The sequence below is a fragment of the Achroia grisella genome, unplaced genomic scaffold (genome assembly GCF_030625045.1).
Source record: "Achroia grisella isolate CSIRO2021 unplaced genomic scaffold, CSIRO_AGI_Agris_v1 utg2786, whole genome shotgun sequence".
NCBI classification, from domain to species: domain Eukaryota; kingdom Metazoa; phylum Arthropoda; class Insecta; order Lepidoptera; family Pyralidae; genus Achroia; species Achroia grisella.
Window position 1 is genome coordinate 2,578,471 of NW_026712766.1, and position 11,972 is coordinate 2,590,442.

The window sequence follows — 11,972 nt, forward strand, 5'->3', positions numbered from 1 at the left end:
CATGAATACAGTTTATTGATTTGATTTGATAGAATAATAATAATAACTTAATTAAGGTTTTTATCAGTGATGTTAGGGAGTGCCGTAACCGTAACCGAAACTATCGGATATCCGATATGAAAAAATATCCATAACCGTAACCGAAATTATCCGAAACTAACAGATAATCCGAAATATTTTCATATCCGTATCCGTATCTGGTATAATAATCGTGCCTATATCCGAAACCTATCCGTGTCCGAAATTTCATAACATTCCTGGTTTTTATAAATATATATTAGGGTGTCCCTTATTTTTCAAAGTTTTTATTTTTTAATGCATAGGTCTTAGTTTTGTTCATATGTTCCTAAAACACTCGAAAATACATTTTTATATAATTTGGAGAACGATAACCCGTGCCGACTTGCATCGAAACATGTTCATACAAGTAATGCCGAACTAGTGGCGTGCACCCATCGTATTTGCCATTTGTTCACAGTAACTCTCGTCATTAACATATTGTTTTTATGTTTAAAAAAATGGCAGTGGAATTAAAAAGCAATAAAAAAAGTATTTTCTTAGTTGGTGACGTGAACCATCAAATTACTGGAGCAAAGTTACCGTCTACCGTCGTCACGTTCTTGCAGTCCTCTTTTTTAACATTCGCGAAGTTAAATTGACTATTAATGTAAGCGCAAATCTTGCCGTTCGAGAGTGTATTATATTCTGGGAAAAAGCTAGAATCCCTACCAGACCTGTACAAAACTGTGTAAAAAAACTCGTCGATCTTCATCGTGCTTGGAGAGTTACAAAAAAATTCAAAAAAAAAAACGCCAGCTGTTTACAAGCGCCGTGAGGAAGGACTTTCAAAATAATTTAGATAATTTATTCGATATAGCACACGCAAATGCTTTGGACTGGATAAAAATAGAAGAAGATAAAATATTTTTACAAAGAGAACCAGGGCGTCTAGGATGTTTAGCGGGAGTAGATAAAAAGTTAGCCGAGAAAGAAAAAAGAATAAGATAGAGAAAATTAAAAGAAGAGAAAAAAAGACAAGATGTTCCAAAAGTTTATCGTCATCTTTAACTACACAAGATTTTATAGAAACGCAAGAAAATCCCAATCCCAATACCAGCTCTGACGAAAGCCTGAACGAACCCTTGCCATCAACATCTCAAATGGTAAGTTCTGTAACTACTTCAAAAAGAGGAAGGAAAGATTTCGTCACTCCTAAGTTAGTTGCCACTTTAGATAGATGTCAATTAGCATAAGGGACTCTGTTTTTAAAAATACTTCAGGCTGTAGTAGAAGCCCTAGATCTCAGCTGTGATGAGTTCCCGATAAATAAATCGTCAAAGAAAAATATTAAAATGAGACTTTCTGGAGCAATGCATCAAGCTAGGTGGATGGCTAGAACCATTTACTCTTTGAAAATATGTTTGTTGCAATCTCAATTCAAAATTAGCGCCAAGGATAAAAGAGCCCTTCAAGATATTTGTTTATTCATTGCAGTTATATATGTAAAACCATGGATTGGATGTAGTCTGACAGTCAAGGCCCCAAATCAAACTTTGCGCTTTTTAAAAAGTCTTAAGGAATATGAAACTGTTAATAAAGAGATCTCCAAAGCTGCCCTGAGCAAGTTTAGTCAACATCTTTGGTACTTGTCAGAAGAAATAGCTGTTTTATCACTCTTTGATGATGAAGTAGATGAACAAACTAAGACGAATATTGTAGCGAACTTACAAAGAGATAGTTTGTATGATTCTGTAAAAAGATACATTCCATCGAAAGAAGATATGTCTGATTATTTGTATGGTAAGTAGAAATATATAACATTTATTTTAGTATGTTTTTTTATTGTTACACATTGTAATTTAATTCGGTTTTATCGCGTTTATCATATTTTTATATTTGGTTGGTCTAGACCTGACCTGACTGATAAATGTAATAAAAAAAACCGTATTAAGTTATTTAATTTAAAAATTAAAATAGTTTTATATCTTATATCCATCTTAATAAACTGATAATAATACATCTTGCATTTTGTTGCAGGAAAATCATTAAATGATTTTGTGTCTGTCAAGAGCACAAATTTATTTGTTCGTTTAAATATGGATACAGACTTCTTAAAGAAAACCGTTTCTGCATGGGACGAAGATGTAACCTATTTACAGGCTAAAACAAGAGTTCTTTCTTTAAGGGCCGTGAATGATACAGCTAAAAGAGCTGTAAAACTTATGCAAGATTTCCATGGCTTAGTCACTGCAAAAGAATATCAAAAACAGTTTTTGCTGCGTACAAGAGTTTTCTGTGTACAAGAGCATAGAAATCTGTATCCAGACTGTAAAAAAGAGATCCTTAAAAGAAAATATTTGTGATGTTCATTTGATTAATAAATACTATATTCTAACTTTCTCTTTGATTATTATTATTAAACATTTTATTTCATTTTATTACACATATACAAAGATAAGCGTTAAAGACAACGATTTTTAAAATCTTCAAGGCTCTGTCGGTACGGGTTAATGTTGACATATAAAGATAAAATTTTGTATTTGATTAAGTTTAGGTAGTTTAAAAAGAATTAAGGGGTATGCATTTCGATATCTGAAAAAAAAATTTTTTCACCCATATAAGGGACACCCTAATATATATATATTGTATAGTCAAATACTTACTATGATTAATGAATAAAAAACGAATTCCTAAAAATCTTTAGTTTTCCAGTTTCCACCAGTTTCAGAGATCCGAATAAACAAATATTACTCTCCCTCCTGTGACAGTCTGGTAAAAAGGGGACCGACGCGTATACATGTTATAATTAGAGCTGTCCAGCGTGGGTTTATGTCCTAATTTTCAAACTTTCAACACCAATTTTTTTTAACATATTTACAAGACAATGATAAATGAGCTAAGAGTACGTTGATACCAACAACGCTATTTACTTTTATAGGTTTCTTAGCAAAAAATGATAACTTGAAACCTTACAATTATAATAGCAGTTATCTGTGATAATAGTAACCTTGGATAGTTCACCCAGCGCCATCTAGTCCTTTTTTTTTTTTTTCACGTCAGGAAAATCCATCATGGAGAACCATCCGCTTAGGGACGAATGGATACTGCCGGACTCCTACCTGCTAAAAACCTGACGACTGTTCCTCCTCGACATAATCGCCGTGGCCATGGGATACGCAAGGATTCACCAAGACCACCGGCATGGTTCCCCATGACTCCCCCCCCCCCCACCTGTGGACCGTGCCGCGGCTCGGGCCTTCGGGGGGCGACACAAGTTAGTGACGCCCACTCTATGGTCGGATTTCCGCGGCACAGTACCGATACTTCGGTGATAGCGCCATCTAGTCCTAAGCTAAGCAGAGCTTGTGTTATATACATTGTTGTATGTTTTGAACTCGATAATAATAAATAATACGGTGGAGAAAGGAAATGAGGACTAATAATTCTATTGCTAGCAATGTACCTTGTCAGATTGACCTCCACGCGGTACCCCTGAAATCTACCATGACAAATTCTTGGAGAATTTGTCAAGATGGGCTAACTGACCTGGCCTCATATTCATCTCATCATCAACCGTTAGAGCATGCGGGTGCACCATTCCATTGTCATCCATAAAAAAAAACGTAGTATGATCTTAAAGAAGGATTCTTTAAGATCATACTACGTTTTTTTAGACCCTAATTAGATAATTTTCTTAATATTACCTATGTTTCAGTAACATACTGAACTGACTACGCATATTTCGTAGAGAATTCAAACAATCAATTTCAAATTGTTAATTGCTTTAGAATATAAAATAAAGACTGAAAGTCTTACAAAACGATTTGGCACTTGATTAGTTGGGTCAATTCATCAATTTATTTATTTATTTATTTATAACTCTTTATTGCACCTTAAAAACAACCCAAAGAAAAAACAATATTTATAATGTACAGAAAGGTAGGCTAGGCACAAAAGGCGGTCTTATCGCTAAAGCGATTTCTTCCAGACAACCTTTGGGTAGAGGAGAAAAGACAGAAGGTGGTGGATGGCGCAAGATAGATTATATATAAATTAAAAAAGTTAATTAGTAATAATACACAGTAACTAAGCAATGTGCAAATAAGAAAGAGATAATTTAGTAGAAAGGTTTAGTAAAAAGTATAGTAGAAAGACAATTTAATGAGAGAGATAGTGTGATTTTACAGCATTTTTAAAAATAGCTAATGATTGAGCGCTACGTATGGAGGATGGTAGTGAGTTCCACAGTCGCACGGCGTACACAGCGAAAGAATTGGTGTAGAAGGAGGAAGTATGGGAAGGAGTTTTAAGACATAGGTTTGTTGCACTGCGTAAGCCATGATTTTGTGCCTCACCGAGAAATACAAATTTTTCTTTGAGATAATAAGGAGTTGCAGGGTTAAAAAGAATTGAATAAAGAAGAGAGAGGATATGCCAGTCCCGGCGTAGACGTATAGGGAATCAATGTGTTGCGTTCAACCAGTCATCCAACTTCCGACGGCTGCGGTGGTCTATCGGTTTAGCACGCAGCGCCGCTTTACTTCCGATGGTCGCAATGTGGTACAAACATTTGTATTCATGAGTATGATGGTGTGGTTTGTATGACTGGCTGTTTTCTATATATATATATATATTATATGCTCACGGTCTACGCTGGCAGGGCAGGTGCCCCGTGGAGGATGATGCCATGAACATAAAGTAATGTCAAATAGCACATCTTGGTAAATGGCAATTTACTACGATGGTTTCCAGGGAGAACTGCGTAAAGGTAAAAAAAAAAATGTATCACAGTTTCAAGCAAAAAATGTTCGAAATATAAAATATTATAAAAAAAAAAAAAAATCAACTAATCATATAATTTTATGAGCTGCCAGTACGTCAAATTAAAATATCATTCATTCATGTAGGTCATGCCAGATTCTTATACAGCTTATTTTTTTTTATACAACTGAAATAGGGTCGCTTTCCAGTTTGTTGCTTGTTGAGTTTACCGTTGGTCGTGTGATCCTCTGTGAGACTCCGGTTCGCCGTCGAGTCTCCAGAGTGAGCCCCGCAACTGGTGCCCACTTGCGCAAATTGTTGAGAGCGATACAGTGCGTAATCCAACTACACAAAGTGTACTTTGTTTAGCAAGAGAGAACGCGCTAGGATTGTAGACCGAATTTGTTGACGCAAATTCGTTGCTGCAATCCACTTGCGACTGTCTTACAGTGTGATCACTTGCCCTTTCAGGGCGGAATTCCCTATCTTTCGGTAGGTTCGTCGTGGGGTTCCAGCCCCCACATCACCCTCTTCCACCCCTCCAGTCCCCTTTCGTGTCGTGATGTCGCAAAGGGGCAAAGCCCCCAGGAAACCTCCTGACAGGGAGCTCCCCGAACTGTTGTGCGTCGGGATTTAAGGAACCCGACCAAGCTGGTCCCCGCCACTGAGCTGGGGACCTTCCACGCTCGCCCGGCATCCAAGGGCACCCCCTCTGCCCTCGCGGGAAGCGGCAATGATGCCGCCGACCGGGAACCAGGCAGAGGGGAAAGATGCGCACAACCTGGCCCATCTAAAAGACGCGCACCGCCGTCGCCGACCTCGCCCGCTAGAGGCGACAAACGGAGGGACGTAGAGGAGTCCCCCCCCCGCGACCTTGACCTAGTGAAGGTGCCGCCGACGCCGAGAATCCGGCTTGTGGACAAGGGCTACCAACCCCTACCGTCCCAGTCGGGTACCGTGCGGCGAAAGCCTTCACCCCCTCCGCGCTCACCCTCCCCCCCGCCGGATAGCGGGAGCGAGGAGGAAGGGGAAGACAGGCGTTTTTACGGCGACGTACATGCGTCGCCTGCGACCGCGCCGGAGCCTTCGCCAGCACCCGCGCGTGTGCCCTCGCCGCTACCTCGCTCCTATACGCTAGATAGGGGCGAGTTGACGCCACGGCATGCGGCACTCGAATCGGTGCCACAATCGCCCGAGCCGATGCTCCCCCCCCTCCCCACCCCCCGACGACGAACCCCGCCGTCCTTGCGGGAGTGGCGCCCCGCCACCCCAACCCCCGCCACCACGGCTCCAGCCCCGCAAATGCCCTCACAGGGTAAGATCGCCGACACGGGCGTAGAACCCGCCACAGGGCGAGGCAAATACCCCCCAATAGTGGTAGAACGCCTCCCTAACTGGACGCGCCACTTCGACCAGCTCAGGCGCGTACTGGGGGAGGCACCCAACGCAAGACCCTAACTGGGGTTAGATTCCTGCCTAGGACGGACGAAGAATTCCGTGCCGTCCAAAGGTATTTGATAGAGGCCAGCGAAAAGGACCCAACAATAAGTTGGTAGTCTGGCCTCCGAACTGCCCACCAAGGTGGCGATACGGGGCCTCCCGCCGACACTCCCAATGAGAGGATAGTGGAGGCACTGCAGGAGAAGGGTTCGGAGTGCGGCTAGTGCGGGGCATACCTGCGCGTCGCGGCCGCCCCGGCTGCATTTTCCACGCCCAACTCGACCCCATGGACAAGGACGAGCTCACACGCTTATACGCGACTGACGAGCTCCTGTACATGCGGGGCGTCGTCGTTGAGGCGTGGAAGCCGGCATCGGTGCTGCCACAATGCCACAGATGCCAGGCATTCGGCCATGCATCGGCCAACTGTCACCGGCCTGTAAAATGCGTTCGCTGTGGTGGGGAGCACCCGGCGGCGAACTGCGACAGGCCGCGTGACCAAAAGCCGACATGTGCCAACTGCGCAAAACCTCACACCGCCAACGACCGGAAGTGCCCGGTGTATAAAAGAGAGGCCCGGCAGAGGGGAATCAAGCCCCGTCCCCCGTCCCCACTGCGTCGTCGACGGCGCCCAAGGCGCAGCAACGGCGGCGCAATAATCCCACCGCGGCGCCTCGTACATACGTCGCCCAGGCTCCCCCTCCCGTAATAACGGTCGAGGAAACCGCTGGCGCCAACCTAATGGCGCCGGCTAACGAACCGACGCAACGAGGCGCCGACGCCGGTGCGCGCCGCCGCCGAAGACGCGGCAAGAAGAGGCGCGGAGATGAGCCCGTGACGGCATCAACCCCAATCCCCTTCCTACCTGATCCCACCCCAATATTTGCGTACAACGCACCCCCCTCCCGTCCCATGCATGCCGTCCCAAATCAGGGCCCGCGTGCAGCGCCACGTCGCCGCCAGGCGGCGCCACCGGCACACAATGTGCCGAGAGTGGCATTCAAGCCGCTTTTGGCGGACGTAAGACGCGCACCTCCCGCGCCTCCCACATACACCGCATACCCCGCGCCGCGTTCGGCACACGCCGCGCCCGCGCCCTTCACACAAGCGCCCGTCGACAGAGCACTGAACATGCTTATTAGTCTGTTGACGGAGCTGCTAACAACACTTGCGGCCGGCGCAGATACTAAGTCGGCGGCATTAAATGGATTGGCCAAAATCCAACAGTACACAAATGGCGGGTACTAGCCTGCGCATTGTGTACTGGAACCCCGGGGGAATAAAGGATAAAGTCCAGGACCTCCGTCTCCTAGCTCGCACCCAGGATGTGCACATCATACTCCTGGGTGAAACGAAGCTCACAGAAAAGGAGACGTTGAGGGTGCCTAACTACCACGTGTATAGACGCGACGAAACGTCACCGGCGGGCATTGCGTACCGCGGTACGGCGGTACTAGTCCGTCGAGACGTAGTCCACGTGGAGTTAGAGCGCCCCGAGTTCCGCGTCATGCGCTCCATAGGAGTCAGCATCAACGTCGACGGCGCGGAACTGAAGGTCCTGGCAGCTTACCGTCCCCCGGGACTGGAATTCAGCCCCTCCGATGTCCGGAACGTTCTGGATGGGAGGAGTCCCACCCTGCTTATGGGCGACCTAAACGCGAAGCACACGGCTTGGGGTTCCCGTCTGTGCTCGCCGATAGGTCGAAGACTCCTCCAGGATTCGCAGATCCACGGGTACGAGGTGTTGGGCCCAGCGCACCCAACCCACGTACCCTCAAATCCCACACATAGCCCAGACGTTCTGGACATTGCCCTAGAGCAGGCTGTGCCTTGCCCGGTCTTACTGGAGGTGCTGTACGACCTTGACACGCAGCACCTCCCAGTTCTAGCCACGCTTGACCTCTCCACCACCACCACACCGACGAGACCGTCGAGGCGGCGGATGGATTGGCGTGTTTTTCGCGCAGAATTGGAGCATCTACACCACGACGGCGAACTATCATCGCCAGCGGGTGTCGAAGCCGCCTCCACACTCATAACGGAGCGAATCCGCACCGCAGTGGAGGCGGCAACTACCACAATAAACGTGGCTTCTCGCCGTCGAGAGGAATTGCCACACCATCTGCGCGAAAAACTCGCCCGGAAAAAGAATCTCCGTCGCCTATGGGCCCGAACCCGTTGCCCGCGGGTCAAGCGTGAGCTCAACTGCTTGGCTGCAGAGCTGTCGGAGGGAGTGCGGGATTGGCGTGGGGCCGCCTGGGATGGTGTCATATCCCGGGCCGGCGAACACGAAACCAACCTGCACCAACTCAATCGACAGCTCACCAATGCACGACCCCCCGTCTGCCCGTTGCTTGACGAGACGGGCAGACGTCGTTACGCAGCCCAAGACCGGGCAGAAATCCTGGCACAGCACTTGGAGGGGCAATTCACGGCCAATCCAATCGCCGCCGACGCACCCAGCACTGTCGTCGAGCACCACGAGCGAGTCGTACGTCGCGTATGTGAATTCCGTACCGCTCCGTCGCCGGACGTAACCGAAGTGAGCTTCGTTTCGCCCGGCGAGGTAAGGCGGCTCGTCAGCCGCCTGCCGAAGCGCAAAGCGCCCGGAGCGGACGGGATCAGCACCGCAGCGCTCGCACGGCTGCCCCGTAGAGCCCTAGCGTGTCTAGCGAGGCTCTACAACGGCATACTCCGGACCGGCCACTTCCCTACCAACTGGAAGTTGGGTCGAGTCATAGTCCTCCCGAAACCCGGCAAGGACAAGCGCCTGCCGGCAAGCTACCGGCCCATCACTCTGCTCTCGCACGTAGCAAAGTCGTTCGAGCGCCTCCTGCTCCGCCGCCTGAGACCGACTCTGTCGCCTCGCGACGAGCAGTTCGGTTTCAGAGGCGGACACTCGACGACTTTGCAGCTGACGCGCGTGCTCCACCCCATGGCTGTCGAGCACAACCGCGGCCACTACACGGTCGGCGTATTTCTCGACATAGAGAAGGCGTTCGACCGTGTGTGGCACGACGGTTTGGTGTCAAAGCTGCTCGACACCAACACGCCGTCAGCATACGTGCGAGTAGTGGACTCGTTCCTCTCGGGCCGGAGCTTCTATGTTTCGGTCGAGAACTGTGACTCTACCACACGCCCAATTGCCGCCGGAGTCCCGCAGGGCAGCTGCATTTCGCCAGCGCTCTACGCGACGTACACAGACGACATCCCCACCTTGAGGGATGAGCTCCGAGAGGGAGAGAGGGATGTCGTCCTCGCTCTGTTTGCCGACGACAGTGCCTTTCTTACGTCGCCTCGCCGAGCCTACGCAGCCGCTCGCAAAATGCAGCGGCTGTTGGACCTGCTCCCCGAGTGGCTGGATAAGTGGCGTACCACCGTTAACGTGGGTAAAACGGTGGCGCTGCTTACCCGCCCCGGGTGCAAATACCCGCCGCCCCTCTTACTGAGAGGCCAGCCCATGCAGTGGGAACGCACAGTGCGTTACCTAGGGGTAGAAATCGACCGGTCGCTGCGTATGAAGCCGCAGGTGAACCGGGCTGTCACCCAAGCCAAGGCCGCGCGCGCTATGCTGCGACCGGTCTTACAATCCAGGCTGCAGCTGCGGACGAAAGTAGGCATTTATAAGACCTACATTCGTTCGCGGCTCACATATGCCGCCCCCGCATGGTACGCACTGTGCTCGGCCTCACAGCGGCGGAGACTGCAGGTCCAACAGAACGCCGCCCTCCGTCTGTGCACAAATGCCGGACGGTACGTCCGTAATGACGTGATCGCCCGCGACCTCAAGGTCCCATCGGTGGAGCAGTTCGTCGTCCGGTTGACGCGCGCGATGTTCTCGCGCGCGGACAGCGGGCGCGAAGCGCACCTGCGCGACCTCGCCCCTCTCCACGCGCGCCCACCGGACGCCACTCGCGCGCTCCCGCGCGACCTACTCTCCACCGAGTGATCACGTCATTCACGTGACGTGGCGGCGTTAAGCCGGCTCGGCGAGCGAAAGAATGATTCCTGCCACACAACGCCCACAGGCGGCTGCTGAGAAGCAGCCGCCCTCCGGCCGGCCGGCAGGTCGGCTGGTAAAAGAACGACGCTGGGGTGGTTCACCCCAGCAGAATGCCCGGGCAAGGAGCGCAAGCTCGGGGCCCGTACCCAGCGGTCCAGTTAGGACCAGCGGACGACCCAATAATAATTCTCATTCATTAAATTACAATAAGTAGGTATTTATTTTTTTTATTGAGGAACTTTGTCACTAATGTCTTTAATTGCTATAATTACCAGGGTTACCGCGTGGAGGTTGATATAATAGAGTACACTTGTATCAGATCAATCTAATTAATAATTCCCTCTTCAAGTTTCGAAATTATGAGCGATCAGATAAATATATAGTACTTGCATACCTGTCAAAATCTCTCTATTTTGCCGTCGTCGAGTAAAAATTATGCATTGCAATTCATTCCACAAATAAGAGTATAATACAAAATGATGAAATTTTACTGTTTGCAAAGACTAATTAAAAGCACCATCGAATAATGCGCTGTAATATCCTGTTATCGATTATTCGAAAAAATCGACAAATCTATGCATTTATTTTTAATATGGCAACACTTTCTAAATAAGTATTACTAGAATAATATTGTTTTCTTGTTCAGCTGTTTTATATTTACTGAAATTTTTTTATGTTTAATTTATCATAATAATATAGTAAGTACTTATTATTTGAAAATATAAATTAAACATTTAAAATACGGAGCGTTGTGGTGATGGGATGTCAGGGAAATTCTAGGTGAGGGAGCAAAGTTTTAGACGGAACTTATGATTTTTCGGACTTAGACCGAAATTTAGAATGAAAATTGACCGAAATCCTACATAGGTTTTACGCTACTAGACGGGGGATACTGTAGGCACCCTAGGACAATAAAAGTCTTGTGTGAAAACTGAAGATAGTATGAAAGAACGACGGCTGAAACCGAAATTTGTATATTTTTTAAAATTTTCAGTCTAAATTACTGATTTCAGAACAACTTGGTGATCCAGAGAAACGACCTACAGGCAGGTGAAGGTGATCACTAGCACTCTAAGACAACAGAAGTTTCTGAAGCAGACGATCTGGTGAGTATTGAACGATGAAATTGTGTATTTTATAGTAATATTAGCTTAGGTAATGGGATACGAAACGACCGGATGGAATCAACAACGAGAATAAGATTGCGACTACTTAGGCACAATTTAGAAGAATCAATGTTTTAACTTAATAATATTTAGTATCGAACGAGGATGGTGTCAATCGTCGGAAGGGGGATGAGCTGTTTCTGGGAACAATACTCAATACTCAAAAATTCTAAGTGCGGAGGGAGGATTTATTAATTTTTAACGGTTTTTACAAGAAGTTTACTAAATGGGGTATTGATTTGTGGTGGGGTACTACTTTTAGGTAATGGGGTATGAAACTATACTGGATGGAATCAACAACAAGAATACGATTGCAAATACTACAAAAAATATGTGACTAGTTCTATTCCTGCTTTTTATCTCACCTATATTAGTATTAATATTTTTTTATTATCTTTCTTATTTTTTGTTACCTTTATGTCTAAGTCATATACACACACACACGAACTATATATATACTCTTTATAACTGCATCAGAGATTCATTCTATACAATTCACAATTTATTTTACTCTATTTACAATAACATATTTAAATCTATACATACACAGTCATACGCCCTGATATACAAATACTTATACACAAATTTTAATGATAATAACT

At 46.9% G+C, this 11,972-nt stretch overlaps 3 protein-coding genes across 3 annotated transcripts; all 3 read left to right on the forward strand.

Moving 5' to 3' along the window:
- The first annotated feature begins 285 nt into the window (after positions 1 to 285).
- LOC131843142 (uncharacterized) lies at positions 286 to 2,568 on the forward strand. The gene is made up of 2 exons (XM_059191746.1): positions 286 to 1,800; positions 2,038 to 2,568. The coding sequence occupies exons 1-2, from the start codon at positions 1,353 to 1,355 to the stop codon at positions 2,361 to 2,363; spliced, it is 774 nt and encodes a 257-aa protein (XP_059047729.1). The 5' UTR covers positions 286 to 1,352; the 3' UTR covers positions 2,364 to 2,568.
- Positions 2,569 to 3,211: 643 nt separating this feature from the next.
- Positions 3,212 to 6,219, forward strand: LOC131843136 (uncharacterized). The gene is made up of 2 exons (XM_059191738.1): positions 3,212 to 3,274; positions 5,365 to 6,219. The coding sequence occupies exons 1-2, from the start codon at positions 3,212 to 3,214 to the stop codon at positions 6,217 to 6,219; spliced, it is 918 nt and encodes a 305-aa protein (XP_059047721.1).
- Positions 6,220 to 9,718: 3,499 nt separating this feature from the next.
- Positions 9,719 to 10,132, forward strand: LOC131843153 (uncharacterized; the record flags this gene model as incomplete). The annotated part of the gene is made up of 1 exon (XM_059191761.1): positions 9,719 to 10,132. A coding segment is annotated over exon 1 (414 nt), but the record flags the coding sequence as incomplete, so codon positions are not given.
- Positions 10,133 to 11,972: the final 1,840 nt, after the last annotated feature.